This window comes from Corvus kubaryi, unplaced genomic scaffold, assembly GCF_017639235.1.
Source record: "Corvus kubaryi isolate FWS band 111438036 unplaced genomic scaffold, C.kubaryi_AGA036_p1.0 66, whole genome shotgun sequence".
NCBI classification, from domain to species: domain Eukaryota; kingdom Metazoa; phylum Chordata; class Aves; order Passeriformes; family Corvidae; genus Corvus; species Corvus kubaryi.
In genome coordinates this window covers 9,954,535-9,977,612 of record NW_024582054.1, presented here as the reverse complement: position 1 = coordinate 9,977,612, position 23,078 = coordinate 9,954,535, and the positions used below count along the sequence as shown (strand labels likewise).

The window sequence follows — 23,078 nt, the reverse complement described above, 5'->3', positions numbered from 1 at the left end:
TTGGTGATGTAACATTTGATTCAAATTAGGCCCCTAGTCCTGTGATTCTTACTCATGCATGGACAGTCCCACTGATTCAAAGGCATACATTCTTTTTTCTTCCTCTAGAGCCACTGAGGATTATAAAGCTGAAAGAATGAAAATGTTTAGCTCAGAGGCATATGTGGCTGCATAGATATTCTACTATGTCTGGAATTTTTATGGCAGAACCGACTCATGCTCTAAATCAGTCAACCCACTTTACCAAAATAGACTAATGAGAAGACTGATCAGTAGGTTTGTGCATTTCAATTATTTGCTAGTTGTTTATTTTATTAAGTAATTTGTTATTGAAGTACAGTCAGGACTAATGGGGAAAGGGAAAATTGAATTAATACATGGTGAACGCATCTAACTGTCCTATTGTTTTCTGGTTTAGAACAAATCACTGTAAATTTGCACAACAATTTCTTTTTTTATTTCAGATTGAAAGGGGAAAAATAAAAAAATGGCATGCATAACTGCTAAAGTAGACACTAATTTGAATCAGTGCACAGTTAACAGTCTGTTGACCGATTTAGGGAAAAATAATAATAAAAATCAAGGTTAGCTATAAATCCAGTGAAGACAGACTCTTGCCCTTATGTAAGCACTGCTGGCACAAAGCAACCCTAAAGCTGATGTACCCAGAGATGGAAGGAGCATCCTGCATCAATATGCCTTGTTATTCCAGTTGATTCATATCAGTATAGCATTAACAAAGCATTACTTAGATCTGATATCATGTGTCCTGGGGGGCTGGACAAGATAATTCTTGGGAAAAACTGAGCAAGTCTTTACTTCTTAATGGATGATGTTTTGTCTTGCCCTGTGTTCATGTAACACTCAGCATTATGAGATACTAATTTTGAGTGGGTCTCTGCCTGCTACCATAACAGAGTGAATAATAGGTATAATAATGATAATAGCAGCAATAGTCTTCCAAAAATTATTCTAAATTTGGGGTTGTTTATTTGTTTCTGAGTTAAACATGATCAATCCTTCACAAATATTTCCAGGTGTTTCTGGTACCTCAGGACTGTCAGAGAGCCCTTGTTTTTCTGGAGTTCCTTATGGAAAAAAGTCGTAACACCAACAGTCTTTGAACAGAAATTGTTCAGCTGACCTTTCTCACAAGTGAATTGCAAATCACTGTCTTAGTAGCAGCAACTCAGCCCCTGATCAAGATGAGGTTAACTTAGCAAATAACTCTTTCCTGGGAATGTATGTGATTTTTGAAAACAGGTTGACACTTTTACATCAGTACAAGTTTGTAAAGTTGATTTCTGTGAAATATAATATGTAAATAATTTCCTGCTTCAGGTGTGAGGCATATTCTTCACTACCACATCCATTGCCAGCATTTCTTTTAAAAGGTCATTGCATCAGTGCTCATGTTTTTTATCACAGTCAGTTTAGTAAAAATGAAAGCAGTGTCCATATATGGTAACGCAGCATGGTGCTCATGGCATCTGCAGCACAATCTAATCAGGCAGCCCTGCATGTACTCTTTGAAATACTTCTCAGCAGCATCATCTGCATGACTGAGTACAGATGTTCACAGAGGATCCCCTGCATGTAAACTTTACATACTGAATCTACATGAAGTTGAATGTACAAGCTTATGCAAGGTTTAGAAACAATTTTGGCTCCTATGATTATGTGTCCCAGACATTATTTCCTCACCACAATGGTTCCCTTTGTACAACTACCTGCAGGAAGGTTGGAGCCAGGTGGGGGTTGGCTTCTTCTCCCAGGCAACCAGTGATAGCTCAAGAGGACATAGCCTCAAGCTGTGCCATGGGGGGTTCAGGCTGGACACCAGGAAGAATCTCTTTATGGAAAGGGTCATTAAACATTGGAATGGACTGCTCAGGGAGGAGGTGGAGTCACCATCACTGGAGGTGTTCAAGAAATGACTGGACATGGTACTTAGTGCTGTGGTCCAGTTGACATTGTGGTGATCAGTCAAAGGTTGGACTCAATCTTAGAGGTCTTTTCCAATCTTAACGATTCTGAGATTCTGTTTGCACCAGTTAAAAGAAGATAGTCCCAGAAAACACAGCTTGTGGAGAGAAATCTGGGTCCTGGATTCCAAACATGGCTGGGCATCAGTTGGAAAACTACACTAAGATTATTATTTGTTTATTTTAAAACTAAAAAATGATTGAGAGACATAAACTTTCCTCTTGTTGAGATAGAACTTAAACTGATCACAGAATACATTAAAGAAAATCCCTCCAATGGGTATTTTCTGATGACCAGTGAGTTCGCTAGTGCAAATTTGGAAGGGTGGAAGTAATTCCCAGTGACAAAGCAACCACTTCCAGCTGGACCACCTATGCAGTAGGAGGAACGAGGTGAAATTCCTGGAGCTTCAGTTGACCTTGTCTGTAAGACACAGAATACTCCTTGACTTAGGATCCCACATCGATTTGGGATCACAGCTTACACTGATGAAACCCAAGAGTAACAACTTTTGCAAACGTTGGGTTTGACGAACGCTTAATATAAAGGGCGTGTTCTTGTTACTGTCCTGTGCAGTGCCCAGGGGCCCTCCCAGGGAAGTACGGACGTGGATGCCTGAGGGGTGGAGTGGAAACCAGAAGCCATGGCAGACTCTGATCACAGCCAGGTACAAATCCCAGCAGTGCCAGAGCTACCTTCACAAAGCATCATCGAGGGGGATCTTTTGTTGCTGGTTTTGGTGAGAGAGCGCTGAGCGCGAGCCCCCGGCTGTGCCCCCCTAGCGCAGAGCCGCTCATCGCCCCGGCGGCCACGGAGCCTCGGAGCGCCCCGGGGCGGTGACTCTGTCCCCTCCGGCACCGGGACACCTCGCCCCGGGCTCCGCGCTCCCCGGGCCGCTCCCGCCCTCCTCCCGGCCGCCGCGGGCGCTCGATGGCTCCGGGCCCGATTGCACAGTCCTGAGCACCGCAGTCGCCCTCCTCCTTTTCCTGCCCCCTCCCCGCCGGCGGGCGGCGGCAGTGGCGGCAGCTCGGGTGCAGGACCCGCCGCCCCCCCGCGCCGGAGGAGGGCGGGCGGACGGGGCCGAGGCCGTAGAGCGGCGCGGGAGCGCTGCGGCTGGCAGGTACCGCGGGCTGAGGGAGGCCAGGGACAGCAGGGGGTGTGTGAAGGGGCAGCAGGGCCGAGCGGAGCCGGGAGTCGTGCGGGGCTGTGCCTGCCCGAGGCCTGCGCCCGGAAAGTGCCGGATCACCCCCGCAGCCGCCGGGTGGGTCGGTGGGTGACACACACACACAGCCGGCTCTAAAGCTGGCGGCCGGGCGGCTCCCGGGCTCCCTCAGCCCAGCCCAGCCCGTGCCGTCGCATCCCGTTCCCCCGGGCTGCGGGGCAGGTCTCAGCCCCGTGAGGGAGGGAAGGGGGGGCGGCAAGCCGGGCGCCGCCCGGGTGTCACGGGGAGCGGCGGCGGAGCGGCCGTGCCGCCAGGCTGGGGGTGGGCGAGCGTGGGTGTTTGCCTGGTGCGGGCGATACGGATTCTGAGGCTGCAGGCAGGGGTTTGGCATTCACTTGTACCGAGGTTCCATGATTTTGGGGTCTGATTTTATATTTTCTTATAAATTTTGGTACTTAATATTTGGGGAGGGGTGGCAATATTGGTCATTCTGATACTTGGAAATGTTATTGTAAGCTTTTGCAGTTTGAATTCTTGGTTGTCTGGATAGGATAATGATTAAGTTTACACCATATAACTGGTAAAAACCTTGCACAGGGATGCAAGACCTGTAGAGTTATATTAGCGTTGACATTTTTGAATGCGGGAGAGTAATAAGTGTTGTAAGTTTAGTTAAGAGTAAAATTTATTGAGATACGGGTAGAAGGATGATAGGAGATGAGGAAGGCAGATAAAAGTTAAGGTGAGTCCAGCTCTGTGCTTCTGTAAGTGAAATTCGATATCTTTTGAGTTTTGGATTCATTATTTGTAGTGTTTCTTTGAGTTTGGGGTTTGATTTAGTAAGATTAGGTGTTTGCAGTTGTGACCATGAACTGTACATTTATTTTAGTCTCACGTGCCAGAAATATTTTCCCTGTCTTCAGAAACAGTCAAGCTATATTGTATGCTTTAGTGTTTTGCTACATGATGTGTAATATTCTCTATTCATGTATGAAATAACAATTGAGACCCAGAAGATAGATTACTTCTGGTTGTATGCTGAATGGAGCTTGGATTTCTTTTCCTGATGGTTTGACACAATGAAAAGGAGGTGGGGGGAAGAAGCCAGTTTAATGTTACACTAAGTCTAGCCATACATCGAAAACTTGTGCTTGATTATTGAACATAGGATTGTTTTTGTAGTCAGTAAAGTAGCTGACTTACTGACTAGTTCATGGTGGTATATGCCAACACATCAAAAACGTTATTAATGCAGGATGATCTGTTTTAAGATTCAGAACATCCTAATGAGGCAGGAGATTAAAAACACCTTCTAACAAAAACATTTTCAGGTTGTGGGATGTTTGTTCCATTCAGCTTTTACCTTTATGGGTTTTACTGGGTTCAGCTAGCAGAATCTTTAAAAAGACACACAGTATATCTATATCTACAGTGCAGACCAAAAAGGCTTGAAACCTCTAGGCAGTTACATTTTTGGAGCTGTTTTGGAGTTTTCTTTGGGGAGCAGCCATGTAAAATACCTAGGGAAAGAACCATTGCAGTGAGGTATGTCAGTGATTTGTGCCCGGATAGCGATCTCTGATCTGCCAAACAAGTCTCCTGCAGAGTTTGCATCTGTGAGGGCTTCTGCTGCTGCTGCTAAATTTCCGTGTCAGTGTTTCAGTGCAGTTGAAGTCTAATCATAATAAAAGCTGTAGTGATTTTCAGGAAAAATATGTATACTTTTCTGGGATTACAGTACATGTTCAACAAAAATTCCTGGTGGCTTAATTTAATGCTGAGCTAGGCTGGATTCAGCATTTACCTTAACAGAAAATTCGTAGCTAAAATCAACCTGCACTTTGGATAATCCAAATGCATATATATCACCTAGTGTAAGTCAATTTAACATTTTACCAAATAATTTGATTTCCTGAAACTTCTGTCATTCTGACAAAAAAACCCCAAACAAACAACCCCCACCGTGTCAGCATATTTAGTTTGGTATATTTTGTCTATATTAGATAAACAATATTATCTACAACATTCTCAGGACTAAAGCTATGTTCAGACATATATTGAAATTATTTCTATAGGTGGATGTTTATACTTCTGTAGTTTTCATGCACTTGCCTTGCTATCACACCAGGTTTCAAATCTGCAAAGAAGTAAACCCAAAGCGTTCTATGCATTTTTATTCAGACTGAAGATAGTTATTGCTTTTTGAAGTTTACTTAGTCCAGTTTTGGGGAAAAAGATAATGTTTTAAACTCAATTTGTCAGTAACAGATATAGTACTGTTTTTCCAACTATTAGAAGCATTGGTTAATTATTTATATGCAGTTTGCCAGGTTGACTGTAAACAAAATGATGTTCTGAGGTCCCTATAATGGAGCCAAGTTTATCTTTTGACTGAAGCTTTCAGAAATGAACCTAAATAATATTCAAGAGTTGTGAGGGCCAGAGGGGTCAGAGTGTGCCAGTACTGCCCGCTGTGGAGCTCAGGAAATGGCTGTTAATATTTCTCAGTAACTGAATGTTGCTGTTTCTTCGTTTCCTGGAATAATTCTTCTCATGTGGAGATAAAAATTAAAGTGATGATAAGAAACATGAAAGCAAAGTGTATGTACTTTTAAACACAATGAAGGAATGTCTTCCCAAGTTTTTTTAAAATGTCCTTAACATTTTACATTGCTAAAACAGCTATTGCATTTTCAGGCACTTTGTTTAGGGTATTTTTCTCTAATTATGTCAAGCTTTGTCCTCAAAACTTCACAGAAATCATTCAGCATTCTTAGAAGACATTGTCTTGTCATTTCCTTCACACTTCAGCAAATGTATATTGTGTTGTAGTTCTTATCATTGTCACTGTTATGTATGAGGATTGTGGGTGGTCACATTCTTTGAGTGAATATTTTTAAACCCAGGAAGCCCAGAGCAAGGATTCTGATAGATTTCACTTAGGCCTTTGTTGTCTTTAAGCTTTATTGCTCTTTCAGATACTGGGTAATTCCTCCAAAACTTGGAAATCAATAACATTTGATAAGCATTCTGTAGGAAATCCAGTCATTTGGAACTGTTCCTGTGGGAGTAAACAAGTGCTTTGTTTGAGCATCATTGTTCACAAAACATCAAAATATAACCCCTTTGTTTTGCAACACAAATGGAAGTAGCTGTTTGGGCTGTATGATATTTGTTCTTTAGTACAGCCTGAAACACTGTGAGAGCACTGCACGACCTACATATGTGGAGCATGCAATATGTGGAGATGCACTTGGATTGCATCTTTAACGAGTACCTGCATAAATGCTACCAAATTTTCGGTGAGAGAATAGACACATACCTTTCCTGTGGCAAATTTCTTCATCCAGAGCACTATTAAGAGGAAAGACTGAAAGAAAAGTGTCTTGTTTCGACATCTATGATTTCAGAATCATGTTTCTAAGCAGAATAATTGCATACAAAAATATTACATAAGTGAAAGTTGTCCTAGTCTGAAATCTTCAGCAATAACTAGAGGAAGTGGATGGTTCTGCAATCATCTGTTATTTTTTGTTGCTCGTAGTCAGATTTTTCATTGCTTTTTGCTGTTTGGGATAAGCATGTGATGCAAATATGTACATATTTTTATTTAAAAAGGAAGATCTGTGAGGGAAACTGAATCCCTTTATACCATAGAATATACAATAAAGCATATGAGTACTCAACCGTGAGATTTATTTGCTGTGTTTTTCACATGATAATGGACTCAAAATTTGGTGTTAAGAGTTACAGTTCTGCTTGATTTAAAGGCCTTAAAATTTTGGACCTTCTCCTCTCTGGCCTGGTATTATTTTCCATGTGCTCCGAGCTGTGGTCTTGTGATGACTTTCTCCTGTGGCTTGTTCTTGCAAACTGCTGCCAAACATCACTTTTGGTCCCATCTTCTCTGTGCTTGGCTTCAAATTTCCCTACTGCTGACCAATGTAACGTAACACTGCAAAATACCTGGCTTCTTTATGGCTGTATATTAATTTTGGATGAAAACCACTTGTCAGTTTTGATGCCAAGGGTAATTTGGTTTAAATTTATGAGACCAGGCAGTGACAAATTCAAGTATGTGTGTGTATGCATTGAAAGACTGGGCTCTGGTTTCATGAGTTCTTCTTAATCCTCTTCATGAAGTATTTAATCAGTGAAACATGTCAGCAGAAACCAGTGTTTCTGCTAAGGAAACAGACTTCAGGGGAGTTAATGTTCTCTTTGTCTCTTCCTCCCCTCTCTTCTTCTTGTCCTGGTGCCGAAATTTCCTACATTTCCTTGTATGTTTCTTTGAAAATACATACAAGAAAGTAGTAAAAGGGCACCTGAAATTCCCAGTTTTTTGGGGGGTTTTTTGGTTGAATGAAAGGCCTAGAGTGATTAGCACTACTGAACATAAAGTATGTACAGAGGGGTCACTGTTATGTTGGGACCAGCAGTTACCTGCTGTTGCTTCATGTAGCTCTGTGGAGCAAAAGTTTAAGGTTTGTGTATGTAGAAAAAAGGTACGAGTTGGCTGAATGATGGGGATCCTGCCACACAAAGGATGTGGAAGTACTGATTCACTTACACTGATGCTTTTATTTAGCTTTGCCTTCTCTAACTGAAGATGTTGAGGCAGACTTTGCTTCTGTGAGTTAGTTGGTAGTAGTTTGTAGAAGTGAGTAAGTAAACAAAGGCTGGTCTGTCCTTCCCGTAATTATAAATGTCTTTATCTCTTGAATATTCCCACTCCAATGTATTTCAAGTATCTAAACTCCAAACTCATTTAAGGTGAAATTTTAGTTCTTTTTCATTCTTTATGAAATGACTGAGATTCTGTAATTGTTGTTTATTTAAATTAGATTCTTTCTGTGTGTGCTATAAATTTTAGCCAGATTACAACTAAAGCTAACTAAATTCTTCGTTTCCTGGGCAATCATACCTCCCATTTGAAGTTGCTGGAGTTTGATCCTGCACTTTTGGCCTTCTCCAGACCCGGGGGCCTCTTTATTTTTGCCTACTAGCATAAACAGTACACTGTAACTATTGGATTTTGGTCTATGTTTCATTCAGTAATAGCTGCATTTGGCTGGTGCTTTAAGGTTTTTCCACCCAGCTGGCAGAGACCATCATACTCAGTTTCTCTTGTCAGAAGTAAGTCCGAGGGAGCTGGGCAGGAGTTTTGTTTATGTTTGGGAGACACTGGACAGGTACGTGCAAGGGTGTAACAAAGGTTTGAGCATCGATGTCTCTCCATGCAGTCAGCTCCGATGCACTGCTAACGATCATCCCATTAAACTTTTAAACAGTGCTGCAGGAGTAACACTGATCTCAACTGTTAATGGCTACAATTAAATGTGTCAGGCTGGAAGGCTTTCTCTTAAACTTATTGGTTCACTTGTTAGGCAGATGAAAATAAATCTTATTAATTATTATATAAATAATTATGTATTATTAATAAATAATATCTATTATTAATTAATAATTTTTAAATAATGTGGATTTGAAGTCAGTTAAAATACCCCTGCAGTGCAGTGAGGGTCAGCTTGAAGCTAACAAATGTGCTTCAGCTCTGTTTTTCAGCAGTGGGATGGTTATGGCATTGATTGTGTAGTCTGCCCAATGGCAGCTGTTACGAGAACACTGGTTGTTATTATTACTGGTCATTTTTCATTTTAATCATTACTATTATTCTTTTTTTACTGTTACTCATTACTGTCAATGAGTAACAACAGTAGTTTCTTAGAGGGCTAATATGTACTTGTGTCTCTGCTAGATTAGTCATTGGTACAGAATTGAATCCACAGGTTTATTATATCAGATTTAGTGCATAATTATGTTAATACTTTTGAAATTAGAAAAATATAAATAATTATTATTAAGGTAAGGTAAATGGCACTTTATTTTCTTCACTACAAAGTAGGTGTAAAGTACTTAGACCCTCATCTAGATTGTGCATTAGATCCTCACCTGAGCATCATCCTCAGAGAACTGGGGTTGATGAAATTTCTGTTTGAGCAGCACTTGTTCCCAGCAAAGAGAAGCAAACTGCTGAAACAGAGATCAAATTTGAAAAATTTTAAAAGGAAATGAATTTTTAAGTACAAAATTGATTTTGTGTGGTAGTTTCCATTACTTGTGTCAATCTTCATTAAAATAATGAGTCATAATTTAAAGGCTGATCTTTTAGTGAAAGATCAGTTACGAGTCTGCTTTATTGCAGATTACTTTTTTTCGGTACTGCTTATTTTTTTGTGCATAAGCAAAATATGCCACTAGTTGGAAGGAAGAGTGAAATTCACTAAGTTGCCATTACTGCTCATAGCTTTTTCAGTGGTAATGTTACAATTTTTGACTTAGACTCCATGTGAAAGATATACAGCAGTCTGTGGTCTGCTTCCCTCATCTTTTAAAGCCTGAGGAGATTACCTAGCTCAGAATGAACTTGATACACATAACAGATCTATTTGGGTTCTTTACTGTTATAACTTTGTCATGGGTGGTCTGTTGGTAATCATATTTGAAAGACAATTGCTAAAGGCAGCTACTAAGATCAGTCTTACCCTGGATGACTCACCTTTTATTTAAAGAAGATTACAGGTCCCTTTTTTCTCATTGTGGTTTGTCAGAAACTTCAAAAATTCATTTGCTGTTGCCTTTTAATGCTTGATTCACCCTTTATTCCTTTCAATTTACAGGGTGGCATTCCATCTAGTGCTTGCTCCAAGAGCTTTTCTGAGCTCTTTTCTGACCAGTCTTGAACAATCCTGCTTGTAAAATTGGCAGTTGATAAATGAAAAACTTTTTGTTAGTAGTAAGTAGGAACAACTTCTGCCTTGGCCAATAAGTCTGTGTGCCTGTTTTGTAGCATAGTATAAATGTAAAATAAACTTAGCTCACAGGAAAAAAAAAGGAGGGATCTTTGATTGATCTGTTCTTGTAGTACTGATGGGAAAGTAATTCTTGTAATTACTTCAGTTACCTGACGACGAAACCAAAAGGATGGTGCATCATGCTGGTTAGCAAATGAAGATTGCATCAGGCACATATGCCTTTTTATTTTGGTTAATGGCATAGTATACATCTCATTTAATTAAATTTTACATTTTTTCCCCCAGACTTCTTTTTCTTATTGAGAAGCATCAAAATTATAACACCAGGGGAAAAGCACTATCAAATATTTCAGCATTTCTAAACATGGGTTTCATGTAAGTAGAGGTGCATCTTTACATGCTTAGGTTGTACTTGCATCAATTTACTGGTGCATGATGATGGCCCAGCAGTTCCAGTGGCTGACAGAGCATTCAGTCTTTCCTGGTGCGTGACCAGCCCAGAGCATGGCTGTGCCACGCCTTCAGTTAGAGCAGAGTCCCACCTGTCTGGACAGTGTGGCTTTGGGTTGGATGTTTTCTTCTGCACTTAGAAATCGCCTGGAAATATCTTGTATACATAACAAGGACATATTTGTTACTAATCAAATGTAGCTCATCCGCATGTTCAGCTTTGTGTAGCCTTGTGAGCACTGTGCCTTTTGCTGTGTTCTCTACAAAACCAGTATGCTGCAGTAGAACTTAATGCCCTGCATTCTTGCCTTTCTTCTCCCAAGTTTGTATGCATGTGCCCTTCTTTTATCATTACTTCTGAAGTTTCATAATTATCCCTGGTGTGCAGGCTTAGAGCTTATTGAAGGGAGCCTCAATAAGTGTTTGGAATAAGTTTTTTGCATAGGGTAGAGAGTATACTGCTTTCTGTACAGGTTCATGGAATCAAGGTTTGCTTGTTGACCAGCAGTGGAAAGATCAGGTCTGGGATTTTTTTTTTTTTTTGTTCTGTATGGACAGTTCTGTTTCTACAAAAACTAATTCTTGCATAATAAGCAGTCAGTCTTTGTAATTCAGCCCTAATAGTCTTTTCTTTGAGAAATGCTAGTGTTTCTGGCCATGTTAGCAGGTGTTCATTATAAAGATCAGCAACTACACCAGAACATTTTTTCTGTCTTTAATTTAGGCTAAAAATAAATAAATAGATTTAAATTGGTTTTGCAAATGTGTGCTTATACAATTGAAGTGTTTCATTTAGAAACAAGCTACAATAATAACTTGAGATGATGTTGCTTAGGGCTTTGTCCAGTCAAGTGGTAGAAACCCCTGAGGGTGCAGGTTCTGCAATTTCTCAACACAAGTCCCAGTGGCTGATAATCCTTACAATGAAATTTTTTTTTTTCTGTCAAGAGGGAAGCTCACTTGTTTTAATTACAAAGTAATGACTCTGTCTTCATGTTCTTGGTAACCTTCCCTTTTGAAGGCTGTTACATCATCTTGAACCTTTTCTTCAGCAGACTGAACACTGGTTCACCAGGCAAAAAGAAATTTGGATTACTCTGTCTGCATGTACTTTTTCTTTGTTTTCAGCGTTAGTCTTTTGAGGAGTGATTGAAAAGTGAATGCTTTTAAAATAGCATGCAACCTGTATTTCATGTCCTGCCAGAGTAAGTTCACGTTGAATGAGTTTTGAAAGGAAATGTTTTTGCCCATGAATTCTAATATTAAAACTATATCTGGAGGCTAGGAGAATGGATTGATAATCCTCATGTCTTGTATTGATAGTATTGTACATGAATTTTTCAGAACAGTTGAATCACCTTTGTGAGTTCTGCTGATTGTTGGATAATCTTTCTAGAAAATTATTATGGTTATTATGCTGTTTGAACTTCCTTTTTACTGGTTTAGAATTAAACTGAGTTAATGAAGCAGAAATAAGAAAGGTGATTTCAGTAGTTAAATGATCCCAGTTGTATGGCACATATGGTGGGTCTGCCAAATTTAAATGTAACACATAAAGAGCTGGTAATATTCATGGAGCTCCAGTCTTTTTTGGTGAGCTATTACTTAATAAACATTGTTGGTATTGCAAGACTTTGAAATTCTTGTTTTGTATACAAACGACACTTGTTTCTTATGTGCTGTCTTTCCTAACGTTGTTCTTTGTATTAATTATTTTCTTAGAAAATCGAGTTCTTAACATCCTTGATCCAAAAGCCTGGAGCAGCAGAAAGACAGTTTTTACAATGAAGAGAATTTATCTGCTAGGTAAGTTAAGTGCCAGTGTCTGGCAACAAACTGATCTTTTCAGTTAGGGAAAGCAACTATGAGTTGTAGTCCTGAGACGGGTATGTAAATTGGATAAGCTGCTGTGGTTTAGTAGGTGGTTTAGAGATGGTAGGTGTTAGAACAGGCCTTGGGTGAGGAAAAAAAGGACCATTTGTGACATATATATATAATTTTCATGCTGAGCAGTGATGAAACTCTATATTTAATCCTACTTCTTTTTGCTATGTTTCAAAAAATGTGAGGATAGAGCTAAATTCTGTGAGTGTTCTAGGAGTGAGATAAGTGGTAAATTTGGAACTTTTACATACCTAGGTAGACAAAATATGTAGAGGTATAATGTGCTATGTATATTTAGATCTGCTTGCCATTTTATAGTGTGGTGCCTTGTCAAGCTGCTTGGTATTTCAGGTAGATTTGAAGTGACAATTCATTATAATAAATGAAATGTGACTAATTTTTTTTTTGTGAGTACATTTTACATAAAAAAGTGTAGAAAGTGGTAAAGGTAACCTTCTGCTCTGTGTTTGATGACAACCCGAGTACTGAATTATTTATCAATGCTTTATATTGCCCGTCTACTATTTGACGGATCATTTTACGCTATAATGTTGTTACTGCATAGGAAAAACCGTGTTCAGCAGTCTTAGTGACCTCTGAAAAGGATAACTTGCTTGGGAGTTTAGAATATGGTTGACATTTTACCAGAATCTCCCTGGCTGTTTTTAATTGTGAAGCCTACAGAATATTCTATTTTGTATTTTGAGGCTATATGGCATTTAGATATTGGGGGGGGGAAGATATCATTAGAAGTATTTTTCATCTTGGTTTGCTTATCAATAATGTGGAAATTCCCAAAATAATCAGAGAGATAAGTGAAACATAACTTCTTTTGAACTTTGAGTTTTGAAACAGTCTTTTTTCAAGTTTGGGTTTGGGGTTTTTTTTCCAAGAGATTATTAGAGGTTTTCTCAGCAATGAAATTCTGGAAGCTTTTTTTTCCTTGCTTGGCATTGAGAATATCTAAAGTGTTTCAATAATATGTCAGCATTTATATTTGTGAATATAATTAACAGGAGTTTGTTAATTGTTAGTTGCAGCTTTTGCTACACTTTGTTCTTGATAACAAAGTCATTATGTTTGAGGTCAGTTGGTCATTACTTTCAAGTATATGATCAAGGACTAGAAAATCTCACTTCATGCAAAACAAGGTGAAGGAAAATCAGTTGTTCAGTGGGAACCCCTCTGATATACTCTGAAGTATATTTAACTTCAACTGGCATACTGCATCAATACCATTATCTCATTTTTAAAAACATTTGGTATTACTAAAGACAACTAAATAAAACTGCTATGATTTACTTTTTATATTAGGCTTTCCTTTGAAATTTTCTTTTTAGTCAAGCATGAGTATTACATATTATATGATTGTTGACTTTCTATTAACTTTTTGTTTTTTCTGTTTAGGTGTTCAAACTTCCAATTTGCCAGATATTAACAAGGAAGAAAACTGATTAATGAAGTTCTGGTAGTCTGTTGGATTTTTTTTCATTCTGTGGTGTTGGGAGATTTGAGGAAAATTTCAAGGAATGGAGTTAGCTCACAGTTTACTACTTAATGAAGAAGCGTATAACCAGCTTGGAGAATTTCAAAAAGCAGAGTTTATTTTTGCATGGTTACAGTTTTTGGAAAAACTTTTACCAGTGACTAGCAGAGTAAGTGTAATGAGACTTGAGAAGAAGAGCCTATCCTTTTGTTACTTTGTTTAAAATCAAAGAGCAATATGCAACGTTATTTGCCTCATGTCTTGCATGTACAAGGAGTGAAAGCATATTCAGTGTTAGCAGCAGCTTTCTAAGTGTTCTAAGTTCTTGGTCACAGCCCTTCTAATGACAGAGCCACTTGTCCAATGAAAGGAATTTTATTTTTTAACTCTTATTATTACTCCAAGATTTTGCAGCCCCATTATGAAGAATGTCACTAATGCTTCGACCTAGTGTTGCACAATTATTTGATGCTTCTCTAGCAAGCAGGAAAGTAACATCTATCTCTTTGTTGGTTTTTTTTAAATTTTCCTAGTCAAATGGTAAGAGATCTGTTTCTAGCCAACTCTCCAATTGTTTGATTCACTGTTTAGAGGATATTGAATAGGTTATGTAGGCATGTAAGAGTAAGAGTAAACCAACCAAAATAATGCTATTTAAGAGTTGTTATTGGTGATGAAAATATGTAAATGAAATACAGTGCCAGGTACTTTTTTTTTTTTTTAAGAGTATTTAAAAAATTTATACAAGACTGGATGATTGTTTTAAGGGAAGTTCTTTCTTTTCTAATGCTCAAGTTCTTGAAACTCAGCTTCTTCTTTAAAGTTCTTCGCTATTAAACTTCCTATATATCTGTGAATTCTTTTATTTTAAAGCAGACTTAAAAAAAGTAAGAAAAGGCAACTTTGTTTGAGAAAGATTTAAGTATAGAAGTGCCAAAAGGAAAATACTCTTGAAATGCTACTAGAAATAATCATGCTCTGAAAAAAAGTGTTGGGTCTTTTAAGAAGAATAAAATAGTCACTTGCTTGAAATTTTCTTTAAGTATAAAAATGCAATAAAATGTTCATTTGTAGTTCAGCATGTCATTATCAGAATGGTAGTAATGAAAAGTAAAGATAATTTACATTAATCATCTGTAACTCACTTTTAAATTTAACTGGACTTTAACTGGTTACTGATTTTATTTCCAGGCTGACATAAGGGAAAACCAGAAGAAACTGGTTGAACAATTGACTTCTTTATTAAACAATTCACCAGGACCTCCTACCAGACGGCTTCTTGCCAAGAATTTAGCTGTACTTTATAGCACTGGAGACACTTTTTCTGTTTACCAAACAATTGACAAATGCAATGAACTCATTCGGAGTAAAGATGACTCACCAAGTTATCTGCCTACAAAACTGTAAGTGCTTTTTTACCCTCAAGCTTCAAGTCCAGTAATAACGAGACAGATTTAAGTGGTGAAATGCATCTGAGTTCACTGCCATAAAATACATAATAAAACAAAGATTGTGCTGGTAGTCCATGTTGTATGTGTGCATCAGGAAGGTACCTGGTGGTCTCCAGACAGACAATTGAAAATCAGGCCAGGGAGAATACCAACAGTGGATAACAGTTATGAGAGGGCAGGTGCTTAAAAAACAAGGAGAAGGTAATAATAGTGCTGAGAAGAGCACTAAAACAGACCAGTACTACTCCAGGTACAAAAGACAGGTACTGAGTACATTTCTTAATCCAGCTGGGAAACCGGATATAGTTAGAAATACCTGCAATGTTTGTTACTAAATACCTAAAGCATAACCAACAGAGCAGAGAAACATGGACTGTTACTTCAGAATGTGAAGCCAGATCTTTATGTGCAGAAATGTTATGAATGACCTTCATTCCTGAATTATGCACATCTCTCACTATAGTGAATTAAATTAAAGGAGAGATAGTAAAACATCCTTGTGCATTAATGATACGGTATTGACAGCAGCGTAGAATCTCTCTTCATCGTTTACTTCATGTGCTAAACCTGTTTCTGACAACACAGGTAAAGATTCCTGAAAACAGGTTTTGCAAGGAGTCAGTTGTACTTTCTAATACCTTTTTTTTTTGTTTCCTTCTTGTTCCAATTGACCTCTTGTGCAGTCTTTTGAGTTAAGAGTAAGTTTGTTATAAAGGGTCTTAGTCTTGCAAAGCAAATTACTGCTATGCTATATTCTTACCAGTGATTTGCATTAACAGTATAGGTGAGTTGTCATGTGGGACAGAGCTCTGCAGGCCTTCCTGCTTCAGCTGCAGTATGCCACACTGGAGGAAGTAGGGTGACATCAGCACAGCAAGGAGGGATGGGGGAGGCCATTGGCAGTGAAGCAGAAATGGGAGATAATCAAAGCCAGAATGCAGAGTAGTAGCTGGGGGAGAGAGAGAGAGAGAGAGAGATGTGGCCATGTTCAGAGTGTTCCTGGGTATGCAAGCAGTAGTGAGGAAAGGAAAAAAGAGATGGAGAAAAAGAGAACTGTAAAATACGATTTTCTTCAATAAAGTTTTGGTAAAGGGATATCTGATAGAATTGACACGGAAACAACAGGCTACAGAAAATAATTGGAAGTACAGATCTGTTTATTGAGTAAAATCTTTCATCCTAGGCTGCAAATATGCGAACTACTTGGTGTTCAGTGTAGAAAACTGCTTTTTTTGTTGTTGTTGGTTTGATCTTGATTAAAGTGTTGTCTTTGTTTGCCATCTGTCCATATTTAGCATGCATGCCCATGTTGTCTCATAGCAACACTTTCACCATCAGTGTTCACAATATGTTGATACACCTGGGAACTCCTTTAAATACAGATTCCAGTGAATTGGTCTCTTATCTCATAATTTATCGCTTTTCTTCTTTCCTGTAGGTGGAAGATGGAAATGTTTTAGGCAAGCATTTTAAACACAACCTTAGTTAGGTGCTCATTTGCTACTAAAATTCAGCATGATGTGAATGCTATACCAAATCAGATAAACAGGTCATGCAGCATGAATGCAGCTTTATTACTTTATAAAGGAGAGTACCTGTAACCATCAGTTACTCAATTTAGCAGTGAAATGGGAAAATACTAATTTTATGCCCAGGCACACCATGAACAAAATTTAAATCCAAACTGTTGGTGTGTACTGAGTTGGATAAAAGCAATAGCAAAAAATGGGTTTTTAATGAAAGTAGTATTTTGGTATGAGAAGAGATAGAAGGTACTAGATTTGTTTTTCTTACCGTGTAGGGAATTACTGTAAATATTAAATGTATTTTTTTAATTAAGAATATATTCGGTATGAGAATTTAAAATTATGTATGTGGAACTTGAATTCAGGTGGGGAATAAGAAAAATCTTGTTTTGTTGAAGGGGATGCTGAGCAATGTCTGCTTATTTAAGTAGGTCTGGAAAAGAACTAAAAGCTGATAAAACATACAATTCTTTTTCTCCTTGTATTCATGAAATCAATTGGTTTAGTTACAGATCAGTCAATACAAAACCCAAGTGTTTTCACTAACTAATTATTGAAAGGAAAATGCTCTTTTATTAGGCAACTATTTCTTTATTTCTTGATATTTTTTTTTCTCAATATTAGCATTTTTTGCCTTTGCTAAAGGAGAGGCCAATGAGTACACAGAACCCAGTTGTCAAGTATTTCACATGGATGCTAAATTCAGCATCTGTCTACAGTGAAAAGGACATGGGTTTATAGTTTTATTTCCTTCAAGGTATTCCCTTATTATGTATTGTTATATAATAATGACAGAATTGGAATTACTAGACCATTTGCAGTCTACAGTCAACCATCAAGTTGTAAGTAAACCTGTCCCTGGCTACTTCTGGCAGCATCTGCTGCGGCATGACACAGAGCATGAAATTAATGTTAAGGTTTAAAAGTGGATATGAAAACTGTATTCCTATTGTAAAATGTACTGGAAGACTGTATTACCTGAATTCTTGTATTATCCAAGTTACTTTAGTAACCCTCATAGCTGCATTTCTTCTAGAGGTTATGTGCCACATACAAACAATTTTTTTTTCCCTTTTGATGATCCACTTACATTTTTGGGACATCCTGTTTAGTTATTTTGCTGTTTGCCCATTGATTACTTCAGTCGTCTTAATCCCTTTCATCTCTTAACTGCATCCATTTTCACGCATCTTTGGATTTGCTTTTGTTTTAGTGCTGCGGTGGTATGCTTGGGCTATTTATACAAAAAATTGGGAAGAATTTTGGGAAACAGTTTTACTGACACCGTTGGGAATGTGCTTAAAGCAATGAAGAATGCAGAGGTATTGGAACAGCATGTTTAAAAAATGATTGGAAAAATAGAAGGATTTTTACTGTTGGTAGCTGGACGAATGAATAAGAGAAAATGCATGATACCAAAATAAAAAAAAAAGTTGTGAAAATTCAGATAAAAATCAGTGTCTAAATTCTAAAGAAGTACTGGAGTTAATTGATTATGACTATAAAAGGGTGGATCACAGCTTTCTTAATCTGAATTCATGAAATTTCTTGATAAATTAGAAAATTTAATTGCATTATTAATGAGAACATTTTTTCTATAGCTCATACTTTATGTTTTGAATTTTATAGTTGTAATTACTACTTTTCGATAGAACATAGAATTCCTATTTTCATTTGCTTATAGGGTTTTAGGGCAAGTTACCTGCTTTAACTTATTTCGGTATAAATAGATCTCTAAAAGACTCAACCATTTTTTACCTATTTCAGTAGTTGGCGTTTTGTAGTTCCAAAGAACTTAGGGTTACAAAGCTTTAACATTTCTCTTTTTCATTTTTCAGTCTCAAGGTCGTTATGAAATCATGCTTAGTTTGCAAAATATGTTAAATGGTTTAGGAGCTGCTGCTATCCCCTGTCATAGAGATATTTACAAAGCTGCCCGATCGTGTTTGACAGATCGATCCATGGCTGTCCGCTGTGCTGCTGCAAAGGTAAACTGCTCCATGAGCTGTTTTTAGTAGCTCCCTGAGACATAAAATTCTGTTCTAATGATTGATGAACACAGAATTAAATACATTGTTTGCTTATCTGTGTTTCTTTAATATTAACTTGGCAGAAAAAATTCAAGTCATTTTAGTGTGAAGCAAAGTGCTTATTTTGTTAGGGAGAACTCAGTGTATCATGGAGCAAACAAAAATTTTTACTGAGTGCTTTTCCATGTCAAAACACTTTTATTTCCCTTTTTTTGTCTAGTGTCTTCTTGAACTTCAGAATGAAGCGGTATTTATGTGGAGTACAGACCTGGATAGTGTTGTTACCTTATGTTTTAAATCCTTTGAAGGTTCCAATTATGATGTACGATTAGCAGTTTCAAAACTTTTAGGCACAATATTGGCTAGAGCTCTAACATCTAAGCAGACAACAGGTAAAGTATGTACTTTCTTTGCTGATTCTTCATCTGTAAAAATCTGTGAGATGATAAGAAGCTCTCAAGTTTTCTTGAAGCCTGAAGTAAAATCACATTATAAGCTTCTTTCGACTGTTCTTGTCTCTGGTTTGGTCTTTTTTCTTGTGAACTGCTGTGCTTTTGGTTGTGTCTATCTGTCTATTTATCTATCTATCTATCTTTATAAAATAATTAATAATGAAAAGTACTTGGTAAAACTTTTTCTCCACTATGAGATTGTTACTGTATGGTGAGAAATTAGTAACTTCAGGAATTTAAAAGCAAGATTAATTTAAGCAGTGTAGAAACAACTAAGATTTGAGGCTGTCTCTCTGTCAAACTAAAACGTTAAGGATACCTTCAAGCTGTTTTTCTGCAGTAATCAATGCAACATCTGGATTGTCAGTGGATAGCAGTATAAATATGATCAGAAGCAGAAATTAGCAGGCAGTTCCGTTTGCAGCAACAGCCATGTAACAGTTTTTTCTGACAGACAGTACTCGAGCTAACTGAAGCATCCTGGCACAAAGTTATCATTTCCAATACTTTGTGTGATTCAGACTGAGTGGTTTTAGTCTTAGAAGCCCCAAGCTAAATATCTAACTGTAATCTAAGCAAAATGTAACAGGGTGCAGGATAAGTGTGATTCAGACTGTTTGTTCTGCCTTTAATGGCAACAAAGAAGGCCTTCAATGCAATAAGCAGCAAATGACAAAATGACATGCCTTTAAGCCCAACTTACTGTTTTTCAGAATACTTGAGGCTCTGTATTTGCATTGTAGACTCTGAAGTCTTTGTTTACAAAGTATTTCCCTAAGAATCTTTTGGAGAGAATTACTGTGTTACAGAAAAAAATCAGCATTTATCTTTTTCTCAGTAAAATAAAATAATATTCTGACCTCTTTATAGTCTCGTTAGTTTTCTTTAATCTATGTAAGCAAAGTACTTGCTATTTCTGAAGCTCTAAAATAAGAAGCTTATAAATTATTTGGTTGGGTATTTCAAGGAGTTTTGTCCTTATTTTAGTTATTTTTAGTTAGAAAGAAGTTAGAGCTAAGTGGGGCAGAAGCTAGATGGGGACTAGAAGGAGCTGTCAGAGAGGTGGAGGGAGCGGTACATGAAGAAATTTGTAGTCCTGAAATTTGTGCATTGTAACTGATAACCTGCTGATATTGAGGGGGTTTTGTTTAATTTTTTTTTCTGGACGTGTTTATCTCAAATTCTCTTACTCCTTTTCTCATTTGAGTCCTTGAAAGAGAATGAAAAATGCAGTGAAAATTTTAGGTCACTTTGTTTGCACAGTGTGATCTCATCATGCTAAGTTTACACATACATGTCCCAGCATGTATTTTAGAAGAACTTTATTTCAAGAAATAAAGTGTTGAAATTGGAATAGGAATGGGGGATAAATAATTTTCCTAGACAATTGTAAGCATATTTTATTATTCTCACTCTTTTAGAGAGCTATCTTAAGGTGAGTTGATTTTTTTTCTAAGAGAACCTGTAGTTATGCCCTTACCTGGCTAAGTGTAGCAGAGAGGTATCTGCCCTGTGTGTAGTTTGGAATAGAGGTTGTCTTTGCTGGTAAGCTGGAATGTGTCAGAACCAGGGCTTTCATGAAACTGTGGGTGCTGGGGTATACCTTACAGACCTTTTTGCAGAGGGAGCATAGATGGTAAATGCTGAGGATGGGAAAAAGTATGCATATTAAGTAATGGCTTAAACTACTTAAAGGTACTTATTGCAGGAAAACTTGAGAGAGACTGTGCTTTGCTGGAGCACTGAGTGCTAAAATGTCTTAGTTTCTGTTGTGAAGTTATGCTCAAACAGTATTTAGATTTGATTGTGCTACTGAGTTTGTGCAAATTATTTTTACTAAAATTAAGAGAGTTGAAACTCTCTACTTTTAAATGTAGCAAGATTTTGGAGCTGTTCCTCTAAAGATTTACATCTATTCTTAGCATCTACCAAGCATAACTTCCGCAGAATCTCTTTGGAAGATGTGATGGAGCTATTGGGAACTGGATTTCTTCGTGGAAGTTGTGGATTTCTACGAGCCAGTGGCGATATGTTGAAAGGGACCAGTTCAGTCAGCAGAGATGTTAGAGTTGGAGTCACCCAGGTTTGGATTACATCAGTTATGATTTTCTGAGATTGCTAAACATTTGTATCATTGCTTTGCTCTGCATATGTATCTTCTTTCTTCCTTTTTTTGTATCTGTAATGAAATGTATATACTTGAAAATAAGGATTTACTTCTTGAGTCACGCTGGAAGGAAAAGAAGAGATTTCTGATGTTGCTTATTGTTTACCCGAGAGTTTGAAATTTTAAAAACGAAATATGTCCTACTTGTGAAAGCTTCACATGATATGAATTTCAAATGAGTGGTATAAATAAATTCCTCAAATTTTTAATTTAGAACTTATTTCCTTATGTCTGAAAATTAAAGGGAGAAGTTACAAGAAATGTTTGAGTTTGAAATATTTTCCTTCTCTATAGAGAATTCCAAGTCTAGTTCTGAAAGGATGGTTCTGCTTTGAGTAAGTGCATGAAAAGTAAGGAAAACATAATTTAGTGGAAAAAACCCAGCATCTCTTTTGCTGTGTTCCAGGATGCTCAAAGCATAGAATCTTGTTAACTGAACAGGACTGAAGTCAGGCCATATAGTGCACGCTCGTAAAAACAGTATAAAATTTTCACATAATATCAGCTTGGCTTCATCCTCTAAATATTGTCTTAAATGTAAACATGCTAAATTGTAGATATTCAAATGTGAAACCTGTGAATCAAGACTAAAGGTCATGATGAACATTTATGTATTCAACAGCTGTGATTATTTCAGTATGTTACAATCCCACAGCTATATGATTAACCACCTTTGCCAGTAAGGCAGTTTGTCAGTACATTTCAACTTCTGCAGTGCAAAGGATCTTTAAATTAGCTTGAATTTCTAATACAAGCTGCCAGATTTTGCAGTGAAACAGCTAGAAGGTGCTCACAAATTGTCTTCTGTGCTCAGGTCTTGCTGAGTGGAAGCATTAACTTTTGGCAGAGAGAACAGAAAAGCTGGGGAACAATAATACGTTGACAGCTATTTGCCTAGAAAATGCATGCCAGAGATTCCTAGGGTTCCTAGGGTTCCCTTTCTTCTACATGAGTAATTTTGTTGTTTATGTTAGACACAAGACAAAGTATGTATGAGGCAAATACAGAAATTGGTGGATATAAGCAATAATTGTGAACTTTCTTATGAGGAATTTTGTGTGTTCGTTTGCATATTCTCTTTTTTTTTTTTTTCTATAGACAGGGTAGTTTTATTAGTTTTCCAGGAATATATCAGGTATCTCAGTCCAATGTTTTGACTATTTGTACTGGTCTTTGGAAGTTGTCTCTTTTTTCATGCATTTCTGTGTTAACGCAGTAGTACCTGTGACAGATGGTACACTCAAACTGTAACAGAACAGTTTAAATAGTGCAATGTTTCTGTAAAAAAAGCTTGGAAAATTGTGAATTTATCAGTGCGTGTGAGTAGAAAACACTTGCAGTTATAAAATGTATTAATTAGTGATGGCAGGTTATTATGAAATTTAAAAATAAGAAAGTCTCTGAAGATGACTTCTTACATATGGAAGATTTTATATTTGTTGAAGACAGAGTTTAAAATGAAGCCGTGGCAGACTCTTCACAAGTCTATCCTGTTAAATTCCTCAGTTTTCAAATCTGTAAAACCAGAGTAATGTACTGATGCATAATGAAACCTAAGTAGTATTTGTCAAGAACAATAAGCTGCTAACAGGATCTATAGTATAATTATTTTGTCTACAATAGTTCCCTTTCTTCTACATGAGTAATTTTGTTGTTTATGTTAGACACA

General features: G+C 37.4%; 1 protein-coding gene across 6 annotated transcripts in view; it reads left to right on the top strand.

Annotated features, from left to right (window-relative positions):
- The first annotated feature begins 2,557 nt into the window (after positions 1-2,557).
- HEATR5A (HEAT repeat containing 5A) overlaps positions 2,558-23,078 on the top strand; it is a 65,279-nt gene continuing 44,758 nt past the window's right edge. For 3 of the 6 annotated variants that reach the window (XM_042048044.1, XM_042048043.1, XM_042048040.1), the window contains exons 1-8: positions 2,975-3,106; positions 12,136-12,219; positions 13,705-13,952; positions 14,975-15,186; positions 17,974-18,082; positions 18,599-18,748; positions 19,011-19,182; positions 21,165-21,325. In XM_042048044.1, the coding sequence (XP_041903978.1) occupies positions 13,827-13,952; positions 14,975-15,186; positions 17,974-18,082; positions 18,599-18,748; positions 19,011-19,182; positions 21,165-21,325 (930 nt within the window). In that variant the 5' untranslated portion in view covers positions 2,975-3,106; positions 12,136-12,219; positions 13,705-13,826. Of the gene's footprint in view, positions 2,654-2,974; positions 3,107-3,151; positions 3,248-12,135; positions 12,220-13,704; positions 13,953-14,974; positions 15,187-17,973; positions 18,083-18,598; positions 18,749-19,010; positions 19,183-21,164; positions 21,326-23,078 lie in introns of those variants that run through there. The other 3 variants (XM_042048041.1, XM_042048042.1, XM_042048045.1) reach the window with 3 other exon arrangements.